Source organism: Parasteatoda tepidariorum, chromosome 6 (genome assembly GCF_982258835.1).
Source record: "Parasteatoda tepidariorum strain Cologne lab strain chromosome 6, Ptep-v5.0, whole genome shotgun sequence".
Classification (NCBI taxonomy): Eukaryota; Metazoa; Arthropoda; class Arachnida; order Araneae; family Theridiidae; genus Parasteatoda; species Parasteatoda tepidariorum.
Genome location: NC_141760.1, coordinates 42,372,127 through 42,384,905, shown reverse-complemented (window position 1 = coordinate 42,384,905; position 12,779 = coordinate 42,372,127). Strand labels below are relative to the sequence as shown.

The following is a 12,779-nucleotide window of genomic DNA, read 5'->3' as shown; positions in this document are numbered from 1 at the left end:
TTTTTTTATAACAATTCACATCGTTCAAAGTAAGGATGTAACGAATAATGATTAGGCGAAATAGCCGAATATTTGGTCAAAAATATCCGCCGAATAGCAACATTTTCTTTTGTTAAACAAAATTATTAATAAATATTTTTACATATAAATCGGCTTAGTCGTTACAGAAAAATAATCAAAATTTCGCTGTAGTATTGGTAGGGGGTAAAGGGAAAAAACTTGAATAAAAATGTTTAAGATAATAAAGATAGAAATATTTTAAGTCTTTATTCTTTACCGTCTTTATTCTTGAAACAAAAATTTAATGCTAAAAATAATATTTTACGGGAAAAAAAATATTCATAAAACGTTAATAGAGATAATATCTATCACAAATTCTTTTAAAAATGCAGTGCTATTATAAAAACGCCCATAAAAAAAAAAACATTATATACAAAATCAAAACAGAAAAATTACAACAGATCTTACTTTTTGAACGAAAATTTTAAAGCTAAATCACCGTATTTTTGAGAAAAATTTAAATTTAAAATCTAATAAAAAAAACGTCTACCAAAAAAAAAAAAAAAAAAAAAAAAAAAAAAAAAAAAAAAAAAGCTAGATAGAAACTAAAACAAAAACCGTTCTTAATTTTTCAATGAAAAATTTAATGCTAAAAATCTCAATTTAACTTTTTCACATTGCAGCATTTTTAGAAAAAAGTGGCCATAAAAGAATAGCGTTCATTAGATATAGTTTTTAAAAAATGTTGCAACAATAAAAACGCTGATAAAAAGAAAAGTTAACCAACAAAGCTTAAGAGAAACAAAAGCATTTTTTTCTTCTTAATTCTGAAATATATAACTTAAATGGGGAGAATCAGAATTTTCTATGCTGTTGGCCTACATTAAAAAAAAGTGATAATAAAAGAATTAAGTCCATTAGAAACGCTCCGTTAAAATGCTGCATCATAGTTAATACAAAAAAGAAGCGAAACTGAAAAAAAATAAAAAATAAATTCTCAATTTTTTAAAAAAATAAAGAGTTGGAAAAAACGAGGAAATTGACTTGCCTGAATATAATTTTTAATAAAAATAAATCAGCAGTACAGGACTCGTGGTTCGATATAAATTAATGTTTCAATTTTTCAAATTTCGCTTTTCCATTCGTCTTTTAGATTATAAATTAACAAGAACTTATTAAATGGATTTAAAATACTTTTCCTTCGTGAAAAACACCGAATTTCTTCGTTCTGTGAAATTTTACATACCAACGGTGCAAAAGAATTTATTTCTCAGGTTTTGCATCCAAGAAAATATTTATTCAAATACAAAAATAATTGTGTAGTTTCTTTTTTTTTTTTTTTATTTAATTTTTTTTTTTTTTTTTTTTTTTTTTTTTTTGCATTTTGTGAAATACAATTTAAGCAGTGAGTATCAGAAATTTTCTCGAAAAAATTCTCCCATTTAAAATTTTGAAACCACTCATTTTGGACAAAATTATTTAAATTCCTAATAAAGCCGAACATTTTTTTAAAATTTATCATAGAATTAAATTTAAAAGAAAAAAAATATTGTCAGAAAGTTTCTGATTAAGAGAAGATTCAAAATGATACGCAACAAGCATTATTTGTAATGCTCGTTATTTTGCTCTTTAATATTAAAAAAAATTTGTTAAAAATCTGACAGTATTATTTAATGTTCCTTCAAACATAAAAGAGTCCTATATAAAATTTTGATAAAGTTGCGGCCCGCCATTTGACTGGTGTTTTGAATTGCTGCCCACGGCCACATGTAATTTGGAAACCCCTGATATATAGTAAAAAATACGATTTTAGATTATTTATTAAATCTATTCAAATCACATGAAATGAAAAGGAAGGGGAAATCGGTCACATTCTCGCCACTTAGTAGTTTATTCATTACATTCGCCCACAGTAATACACTACTTTATGGCATATTCACTCTGCTATGTTAAAGAAAATTTACATTTAAGATGATACATTTTTATAAAGAAAAAGTAGTGCTCGATTTGTTTTAAAAAAGTATTTTAACTTTAACATAAGTGTTATTTCCTTTAATATTTACATCATACAAACACGGTTATCAGTGAAGGTATACATATAGACCTATCCTCTTAGACCAGGGGTGTCAAACTCAAAAGCTAACTTGGGCCAAATAAACAATGCTTAACTTAAGGTGGGCCGCAAAAAAAATCAATGTTCATCGAAACAAATATTTTTATTTTGAATAGTACATTGTAATAAACATATATAAAGTTAAATTATTGTTTACGTCCCGATACTTGACATCTCTTCTCTGCTACTATCTTAACTATTTTGGGGAGAAATTTTATTGGCCGAGACTACTTTCAAAATTGACCCAACGTGAGCGTTATTAGTACGGTTTCGGACAGGAGATTTATTTCCATTCTTAACAGAAAATAATTGCTCTCACACATAAGTACTTAATTAAAATAATTCTATAATACTAAATAATTTCATACGCGAATTTTCGAGTATTTTCAAATCTTGCGGTAAATATTCGTAAAATTAGAGCATACCCACTTCAATGAATTTTGCCTTCAAATTTGAGTCGCACTGAATCTCAATCACTTCCATTTGCATATAACTGGGTACTGAGTCTATATTTATTGAAAAAATCGAAGAAAACAAACAAAATTTGTCTTCTAAAGAAATAAAATCCTTAAACCTTGTTTCAAAATCTGTTCTAAGATTTTCTGCTTACTTTTGTTACAATGCAGTATCATCTTAACTAGATCTGTTCTTGTTGCACGTTGGGAAGTGCGTTAAATCTTCATTTTTCAGTTGCCTTTCCCAAAGAAATAGTTTATATTTGAATACTTTAATTATGTCAAACATGTTTGTAATGATCTGATCCTTGCCTTGTAACAATAAATTTAAATCGGATAAGTGTTGGGTTATATCAACCATAAAAGATAAATCTTGCAACCATATTTAATCGGAGAACAAGCTCGTATCTTGATTTTTAGTATGTAAAAACTTACATATTTCTTCTTTCGAATCCCAGATATGTTTGAGAACCTTGGGGCAAGATAATCAACTTACCTCGCTGTAGTAAAACCTGAGTATGTACTATCTAATTGATAGCTTAATGTGAAACGGTCTCCATTTCAGCCAATTAGAATTTTACATTTTCGCTCGTACAATTTAAAATAATCCGTATAGTTTATAAATAAAGTATATTATAATTTTATATGCTGGTTTCGTTTCGAATTCATATTTCCAAATTATTTTTACTTTGCCTCGGATATATTATATTGACTGGGCCACAAAAATTTTCACCTCGGGCCGCATGCGGCCCGCGAGTTTGACACCCCTGTCTTAGACCCTCTGAAACATTTACCGTCTAAAAGATTGAAATTCTCTTCTATTTAATTTGGCAAAAAGTCAACAAAAAATATATATACATTTTCATTTAACAGTTTCACAATTCAAGATCACAAACAACTAAGCTGGAAAGCTCTACTTTGCTGGACGCTATTTTAACTGGGAGCGGTGGCGGTAAAATAAGTATACTAAGAGATGCATCTGATAGAAAATATTTAGATCCGAAAAAAGAAAATTGTCGTTTAAGTAAGATGGCTCTGGCTGTTATGTATGCTTCATAGTGACAGCTGGTTTTGGTGGTTTCAGAGGTTAGACATCTGTCAGCAATATTCAATTCATATCGCTTGGAGTTTCATACAAAAACCCTATTTTTTACTTTATTGAATGTGTCAAATTCTGTGGTAACTAAGCAGCATTTGCGGGAGGTTTTATGTTTCTGCTTTAATTGGAAGAAAAGTGCTGCTGAAGAGCATCGAATGCTTGTAGAAGCTTATGGTGACAATGCTCCAACTGATAAATCATGTAGGGAATAGTTTCGACGTTTCAAGAATGGTGAATGGTGTTACGAGCTGCTACAACCTGGAGATTCCATTACGGGCGATCAGTATAGGCTGCAATTGATTCGTTTGAGCCGTGTATTACGAGAAAAACAGCAGCAATACGAGCAAAGACATGACGAAGTTATTCTTCTGAATGATAACGGTCGGTCTCATGTCGCAAAAAATTATCTGGAAACGCTAAAGTGGGATATTTTACCGAAACCGCCGTATTCGCCGGACATTGCTCCTTCAGATTACAGGTTGTTCCGACGGTTACCGCACGATTTGGCAGGTCACCGGTTCACGTCTTTCTCAAAAATCAAAAATTGGCTCCTAACTTGGATCGACTCAAAAGACGAGACATTTTTTCGAGATGGAATTTGAAAATTGCCAGCGAGGTGGAAAAAAGTAGTAGCCAGCGATGGACAATATTTTTATAATCAGTTAATTCATTTTGTTCTGAAATAAATGCATTTTTGACCACAAAAAAAACTGACTGAACTAATTTGTACTCCCAATAAATGAGCAATCATTTAATACCCAGAAAGTCCACAGCATACCTTTAACTAAATTTGAAGTTAATTTCCGCAACAGACTCACACGGATGTCAGAGTTTAAAAATTTCGTGAGTTTAAAAATCACTTTAAGAAAAAATGAAAAGGTTAACTTTGAAAATAAAAATAAAATAACTTTATGATGGATAAAAATCAAAATCTTAGGATGATTCAAGATCGGCTACAAAAAGTAGAAATATGGAGAAAAACACAAAAAATACACCAGAAAAAATTTATAATTACAAATCTAATTAAGTCGAAAATTGGGCTTTGTAATTTGTTTACAGCTGTACTCATTTAACTCCCAAAGAGAATATAATTTTTTTAGTACCTACAGTTTACTCGCAAATCCGGTATGCATATATGCACTCACCTCACAAATTCTTTATTTCATTACATGTATATATTAGACGACTACCCTTTCTCTGTAGGAGTTAAAAAAGAAATTATAAATAATCAATGAATCAGCATTAAAAATTCTGATCTATCTTTACGGGCTACTATTTGTCATGATCGGATCCTAACACTTTGCCGACAGATTGGGAAGCCTGTTTTGAAAAACTATCAGAACCGGTAAGTAGGTACCTTATTAGGGGTGATGGTGAGCTCTGACTCAACAACCTGAAAATTTCTGGAGTAAAGTCATTAACAACGGATCTCAAAACATTAATGTCTTTATAAATTTAAATCATTGATATTTTAAAAACATGAAATTCTAAATAACTTATATGCAGCATAATTTAAATTAATAATTATGTATAAGTTTACTTCTTTGTCTAATCACATTTATTATTCTAAAAGAAAAAATATTTACAAATGAAAGTGATGCCATGTTTAAATTCTAGTTCTAATATTTCTCAATAAAATATATAAGAATTTTAAAAAATAAATGCGATCGATTATTTCCTGAAACTTTTAGACCTTGGATATCCGGAAACTTCCAGCTCGCAGTTAGAGAAAAATCAGGAAATCCAGATTTTTTCTAGAGTACAATCATCTCTGCTTTATTTACGTCACACTAAAGCTGCACTATGAGCTATTGGCGACGGAAACACCCCTAAGGATGATCAGAAGACATGCCATTGCAATTTTGATCCTCTGCAGAGGGGATAGCTCACCTGCTTTGGTAGTCTGAAGACTTGCAAAGTCGAGCACTTAACGATAGTATAGTTTAACAAGGACCGATACTGCACACCCTTGGTCTTGGCGCAGACAGATCAAAGTGGTCACCTACCCATTTACTGACCACAGTCAATGACGATTCACTTCGGAGTTCTACTGGTTGGTCTTTACAATGAACCTACTGTGGAACCTACCAGGACCGACCGATAATTCAACGTGCAATGTTTGTACCAGTTATTTTTATTTTTTAATTTCAAAAATGACATATTTTATTTGTCTTTTTTTTTTCTTTTTTGCTCATGTACATAAACCGAAAAGAAATTCAATACAAATCTAGAATAAGCTCCAAGACAGTGAATTTGAATTTAAGTGTCTGACATAATATCTAATGAGATGTTATGATCGACAATAACGACAATACAATGAAGAAAAAAATTTGAATCTAGAATTAGATTTAAATAAGATTATTATCTGTTGTTTTATCATAATATCATTTTTCATATTAAATATTTCAAAATTAAAATAGTATTTTGTTCACAATTATTTTTATATACTTTATCTAGAAAGAGGGGGTTCTGCTGAAAGACGGTTGATGATTTAGGGTTCAATAGCTGAAAAAAAATTGGGAATTGCTGCTATAGATAGACAAATTAATGTATAAATTTCTTCTTAAATAAAGTTTATATAATTACACGTACAATCAGTTAAGAGAAGTTCTTTAGATAAACAAATTAATGTATTAAATCTGATCATAAATATAGCTTACATCAAATGCATAATCAGTAATCCCATTAAATATACAAGAAAACCAGAGCTGAATTAAAGATCAAAACCTAAACAGTTAAGTAAAGAAAATGAAATAGCATAAAAAATTTAAATATAGAATATAATCTAGAGGAGGACACCAGAGATTAAGAGGATTTCATACAGCATACATACATATAAATGCAAAGATTAAGATAGTAAACATGCAACTAAATTTATTACCTTTCCTAGATCTTTTTTTTACAGGTTGCTTATTTCGACCTGAAAATTTTAAAGCAACAAAATGCATAAGAAGCAAAAACAAAGCATGTGTGCATTCATCATAACAAAAATCATGCAGATGCAGCTTAGTTGCCAACTACTTATCCTAAACATTGCATTGCATCAATTGCTTTTGGTATTCTTTCTTTGTTATTTCTAACTGAATTTAGATGTTAAAGACCATATTAAAATGAAAAATTTTAATATTTGAAAAAATCTTCTTGATATTTTAAACAATACAGATATGCTTACTGAGAAGTCCTTCGGTTAATTTATTCTATTAGTAAATAACTTAATAAACCATGTTTTCAAAATGTTTTTAACAAAATATAAAATTATTAAAAATTAAATTTTAAATAAAAAAAAGAAATGATAAAAAATTAAATTTAAATTAAATAAAACAAATTAAATTTTAAAAATAAGAAATTTAATTAATTTTCCAAAATTTAATTTTGATTTAAAATTAAATTATTTAAGAAATGAGAGACTAAAATTATTGTTCAATTAACTTCTACAAAATACTAAAATTAAAATAAATATAAAATTGTAAATTTCACTTACATTTTAATAAACATAAAGCTATAACTTTGTGCTGCAAAGTATAAAGCTGGTTTATATTACTTTCAAACTATTTTAGCAAAAAAAAAAAAAAAATTCAAACAAATAAATAAAAACCTTATAAGTTGGCAACTAAGTTGGAAAGATAGAATTTTCAGTAGAGTGCAAAACATAACCAAACCAAAGCAAAGAAAAAAAAAAAAAAAAAAACAATAATAAACATTGAGGAGAAAGAGATATCACATAAAAGCAAAGTACCTAATAATTAACAAGCATTGACAAACGAGAAATAGGAAACACCAGATGTTAAATCTCACAAGCATGGGTAGATATTTAAAAGCAAAGGAAAAACCATTACCACATAAAATGGATTGATTAGATTAGGTTTTCCTAAACTTCAGTTATAACATTTCAAATATTGTAAAATACAGAAATATTAGTATCTATGTTAGCCAGGTGCAGGCAAAAAGTTTCCAAAAATATTTTTTCATTTATTTCTCATTCTCAGACACAAAAAAATCAAATATAATAAATAAAATTTCCTTATACCTGGCTAATTCTGAACTACCTTATGATCATACTTTTTGTTTTTCTAAATTAAAAACCAGCATAATTTAATTTAAACTACACAGGGGAGTTTTATTTAAACTACAATCTGCAAACTCCTAATATTTATAAAAGACATAAAATTCAGCAAACATTTTATTTTATATCACTTTTTATAAAACTTACTTCAAAAAAATTTTCAAAATTAGTATTAAATAAAAAAGAAATTTTTTTTTTCTTTCTAAGCTCAAAGAATGTACTGTCAGACTACCTTAGAAAACGAAGTTAGAGACAGTAACAATTTGCTTCTTAAACCAAATGCAGCTTTAATAAAAAAAATATATGCTATAAACTAAATAAAGCAACAAAAAAAAAGGTTTAAATCAACTTACTTGCTGTAAAACTTAACATTGATTAGAAAGATTTTTTAATTTTTTTTTCTTCCAAAATTGAACCTTTTTTTTTTGGTAATAAAACCTATTAATTGCAAAGCAGTTTTCAGTTTATCCAAGCATTCAGATGTTAAAGGCAGTGGATCAATCCTTCTTCTCCTATCACTGAAAAATTCTGCATTTTACACAGCATATATGCAGACATAAAAGCAGTGGTTCTGCTACATGGTGACATTGTAGCAGAATCTTACCCAATTCCTGCAAAAAGATTTTTTCTTTGGAAAGTAACCATGTAGGAGATTTTTTTCTTTGGAAAGTAAAAATACTTTATTTTCTTTTCTGAAATTTTTTTTGAAAGATTTTACCTTTTCTTAGAATTATATTCAAAGGATGCCTTTGCTATTGATTTTTACATAGTTTTTAAATTCCAATATTTTTAATATGATATTATTTGTATCCGAAGCATATATCCATTGGTGGAAGAAATAAAAACAGAGGGCTGTATAGAATAGAATTGTGGAATAAGCCGGGACGAACTAAGTTATGTACAGCTTTAGAAGAAGAGAAGATTATCTAAACAGAATCATGAAAAGATAACACGCATCTAGTAACCTCTTTATGAACAGTCCAATTCGCGTACATTCGCCGTCTGTCTTTTTTACAGTATTTACTGATATGGATTTCACTATTTTTTATTTTTTTTAATTTGAAGATGATTTACGAAATGCAAAAAAGGAAATAATTAGTGTCTTCCCCTACAAAAGGAAAGAAGATTGCCCATATTATTAGCATAAAAAAAATTTACATATTTAATTAAAATAATTGTATTACTTTATTAGAAAAGTTTGATTTTGATATTAGCACTAGAGAGGCATGTTGCAGAAAGCCGAAAAAATTATGCCACTAGGATAGGTATTATACATTAACTATTTAATGGTTTGCATGGAAACATTATTCGTAAATTATTGCAGATAACTGATTTATGGCAAAATATATTAATGTTCTAACATTATATTTGTTATTTTTCTACATATGTTTGTTAAACACACACAAGTAAAAGAGCATTTTAAAACTAGTTACATTGGATTAATGGCTTTTAAATTGGTTTTTTATCATTCAACTAAACAATACCAAAATTTTCCTTTCGAAATCTGAAACCTCCATAAATCAGGGCTCAGTTAAATTTAGTGGGAAGATTTCCATATCATGATCTAGGGCAGAATAATTGTCAAAATTCGGCCACTTTTGAGCAGTGGCCGCAAGAAACTTAAAAAAAAAAAAAGAACATCACAGAAAGGGACAGACTTCAAAGGTATAACTCATAGCGCGGAGATTTCCGTATCCTGATCTGTGGCAGAATAATCGCCAAGTCTTGGAAACAACCTGTGGCAGAATTTTTTCGAGCTATCTGCGACAAAACTCTCTAGCACTAATATCTTTCTGCAAGATACTTTTAATAATAACGAATAATATGTGTTACTAATTTGTAACACATAAGCGCTGTTTACAAAAAAAAAAAAAAACTATACGATTTTTTTAAACTGAAGACGTAATAATTTTTCATTCTAATATTATGGGTGATATTCTCTCATTTTTTTCGGGGGGATGGTCAGGGACGTATAAATTATTTCTGTCTGTGTCAAAAAAAAAAAAAAAAACTATACGATTTTTTTAAACTGAAGACGTAATAATTTTTCATTCTAATATTATGGGTGATATTCTCTCATTTTTTTCGGGGGGATGGTCAGGGACGTATAAATTATTTCTGTCTGTGTCGCAAATTATCGCATTAAGAAAATAATAAAATCATGAAATCAGTAGAACTAATTGGCGAAAAAAAAAGATCGGTGACGAAATCACGCGAATCAGACTTCTCAAATGTGTGGTTCGTTTCGAGATTAGGTTGTTGTAATAAATAATATCGTATAAAAATATCGTATTTAAAACTATGGCGAAATGAATAGCAAAAACTGCCAAATATTCGAATAGAATTATTGCCTTAAAAAATAAATACACAAACGCTCGATTCGAATTTTCCATACTGTTTGAAATATATCGGGATATTTAAAATCCACGTGAAAATCATTAACTATCGAAAACACAAATCAAACATTACTTTGATTTACGATACTATCGGCGTAAATTGAGAGCATCTAAGAGTGATTATCTAAATGCATAATAATATAAATTTCTGTAGAAAAAAAATTTTTTTTTTTTTACTTTTCAAAAGAAAAATGTTTCTGCATGAGCTCTATAAAATTCTGCGACAATGTCACGGTGTCGCGGCGATTCTGCCACGGGGACAGTGGCCCGCAAGAAACTAAGAAAAACTACATCACAGAAAGAGACCAACTCTAAAGGTATAACTCGTAACCATCCCCGGGCAAACATCTACATGTTTTATTTGTTTGTTTTTTTAATGTGCTAGTTTAAAATCTACTTGGCACCTTAGCAATTATAGTTGGCGTGACAGATCACGATATGGAAATATCCCCAATTTTGTACATGGAAATTTAATTTTTTATTTTAAACACTATATTACAAAGCCAGAGAAGATTTCCAAATCACATTAGGCATCAAAATAATCGCAAAGCCTCAACAACTTCTGGGCAACCACCACAGAAACACTCAAAAAACATCACAGAAAGGAACCAACAGGCTAGGTAAAACATGCTCATTTATATAGAACATGCTCATTTTTAGAGAAATTGCAAGTTGACTCCTTAGTGATTGTAGTTGGTGTGAAAAATCACAATACATAAGTATCCCCAAAAGTCCTCTTCCTTAGTAATTTTCTTTTAATAAAATGCAATAAAGACTAAATGGGGATAAAACAAAATGAAAAAGTAAAGAACTAATGAATACAATCAGAACACTTGTGTAAAACAAACTGTTACTGAGATAAAATTAATGCAACTATCATTTTTGGCAAATTAAACACATTTACTAATTCCCTATAAAGGGAAAATGACAGGGACCTACAATAAAAACAAAAATTACCATATAAAAATTGGGATTCGAATCTTGTCATTCAAATCTATTTTAATAAACATATCTAGCTTGAAAAATTGATACTGTAATAGCACTAAATAATCTGCTTTTATTTAGATTTATATAGATACGTTCACTTTAAAAATACAGTAATTACAACAAAAATATATTTCAGAATCAATTGGAAATTGCAAAATTATTAAGATAAAACTTAAAACAAAAATAATAATAGATGTTTCATTAAATAATAATAGATTGAAATTTCGTTTAAATTCTTTGTATGTATAGGATTCTATAGTTAACATCATTTAAAAATAATTTATTAAAACAAAAGAAAACGAGCCATGATTCAAATACCTGATACAGATGATGATGCAGCCGATTCCGAATTGTTCGATTCCGAAGTTAAACAAGATTCACAAGCAGTATGTAGACACGATAATAATTTAGGTCTAGTTATATTTTTAAGATCTTGATTGCAGAAAACACACTTGAATTCAAGCCATAATTCGGAAGTTTCAGAGTCTATGGAAGTGCCGCTTTCCGTAACTTGTTCAGTGGAACCGGGCATTGAATTGGAATTTTCTCCATGATTTTCTTCGTCAAGCGTGCTTTCGTCAAGAGGAGGAGAAGAACTGGGATCAACATCCATTTTTACTAATTGATTCACAAAAGTTAACTGTCCAGGAAAACTTTCATCGACAAAACATTTTATCACAGAAAAATTTAAAGCAAAACCTGAATAACGAATAACACTGCAAAACTAAACAATCACAGAGCAAAAGCACATCCACAAACCATAGGCTGAGAAATATTCAGCGCAACCTAGGAAACCTTTATCACAATAGAAACATCAGTTTATTCAGTGCAAAACATGATGTTATTCAGTGATGCACTAGAATGCGATCAGTGCAATGCTGAACTAGATCAGAACCTTCTTGGAACTTTCATGAATTTCATCATCAGTGCACATTACTAAACTCAGCATATTGATTCAAAAAAAATTGCAGAAAATTATTCACGATCATTCATAAAATTTACAGAACGACAAAATTCAAATAGATTTCAAACTGTTCAAAAATTTCAATGTATCGGTAGTTATAATCGAAATGCTCCAGAAATGTCAATTTGAAGAAACATGATTGGTTCGAGATTTGAGATTCACATTCACAGTTGCGTTTTTGCTGCAATTATTAAATTGATGGGTATTTTACAGAAATGTGTTAAGCCGATGGAATCGCTCTCAGTGTATACAAAAAAATAATCATTGGTAAGCGAATTCGGAGATATGAATGTGAGATATGAGAAATATTTATCCACAATAATCTCGGGAATCAAGTTCTGGTACGCATATGCGAATTCGCATCCTTGGATTTTTAAAAGCAGTGAGAATGTCTTGCGAAGGGCCATTCACATGGCATGAGAAAAAAGAGTGTTTATGTGATTTCGGCCACAGATATTTTACCAATCATGTTCACGTTCACCCCTGAAAATTCATCATTGTAATTTTTTTTTACAAGCAGTGTGAATGGTTTTAAAGGACTTATTTCACTGCTTCCGATTTGCATAGGTAAGTACACGCGCGTAAAAGCGATTCGTGCATGGGCGAGCAATGGCTGAATCACGTGCGCACATAAAGTGAGAATGGTTCCATTTTAAAGCGTATACCTCACTGGATGCAATTTTTTCTCATGCCAAAAAGGAA

At 29.6% G+C, this 12,779-nt stretch overlaps 1 protein-coding gene across 3 annotated transcripts in view; it reads right to left on the bottom strand.

Moving 5' to 3' along the window:
* LOC107454413 (E3 ubiquitin-protein ligase TRIM33) overlaps window positions 1-12,120 on the bottom strand; it is a 73,018-nt gene extending 60,898 nt beyond the window's left edge. For 2 of the 3 annotated variants that reach the window (XM_043045457.3, XM_016071605.5), the window contains exons 1-2: window positions 11,432-11,973; window positions 6,549-6,587 (exon numbers count right to left, since the gene is read on the bottom strand). In XM_043045457.3, coding sequence (XP_042901391.2) covers window positions 6,549-6,587; window positions 11,432-11,726 — 334 coding nt within the window. In that variant the 5' untranslated portion in view covers window positions 11,727-11,973. Of the gene's footprint in view, window positions 1-6,548; window positions 6,588-11,431 lie in introns of all 3 variants that reach the window. The other variant, XM_043045458.3, reaches the window with a different exon arrangement.
* Between the last annotated feature and the right edge of the window lie 659 nt (window positions 12,121-12,779).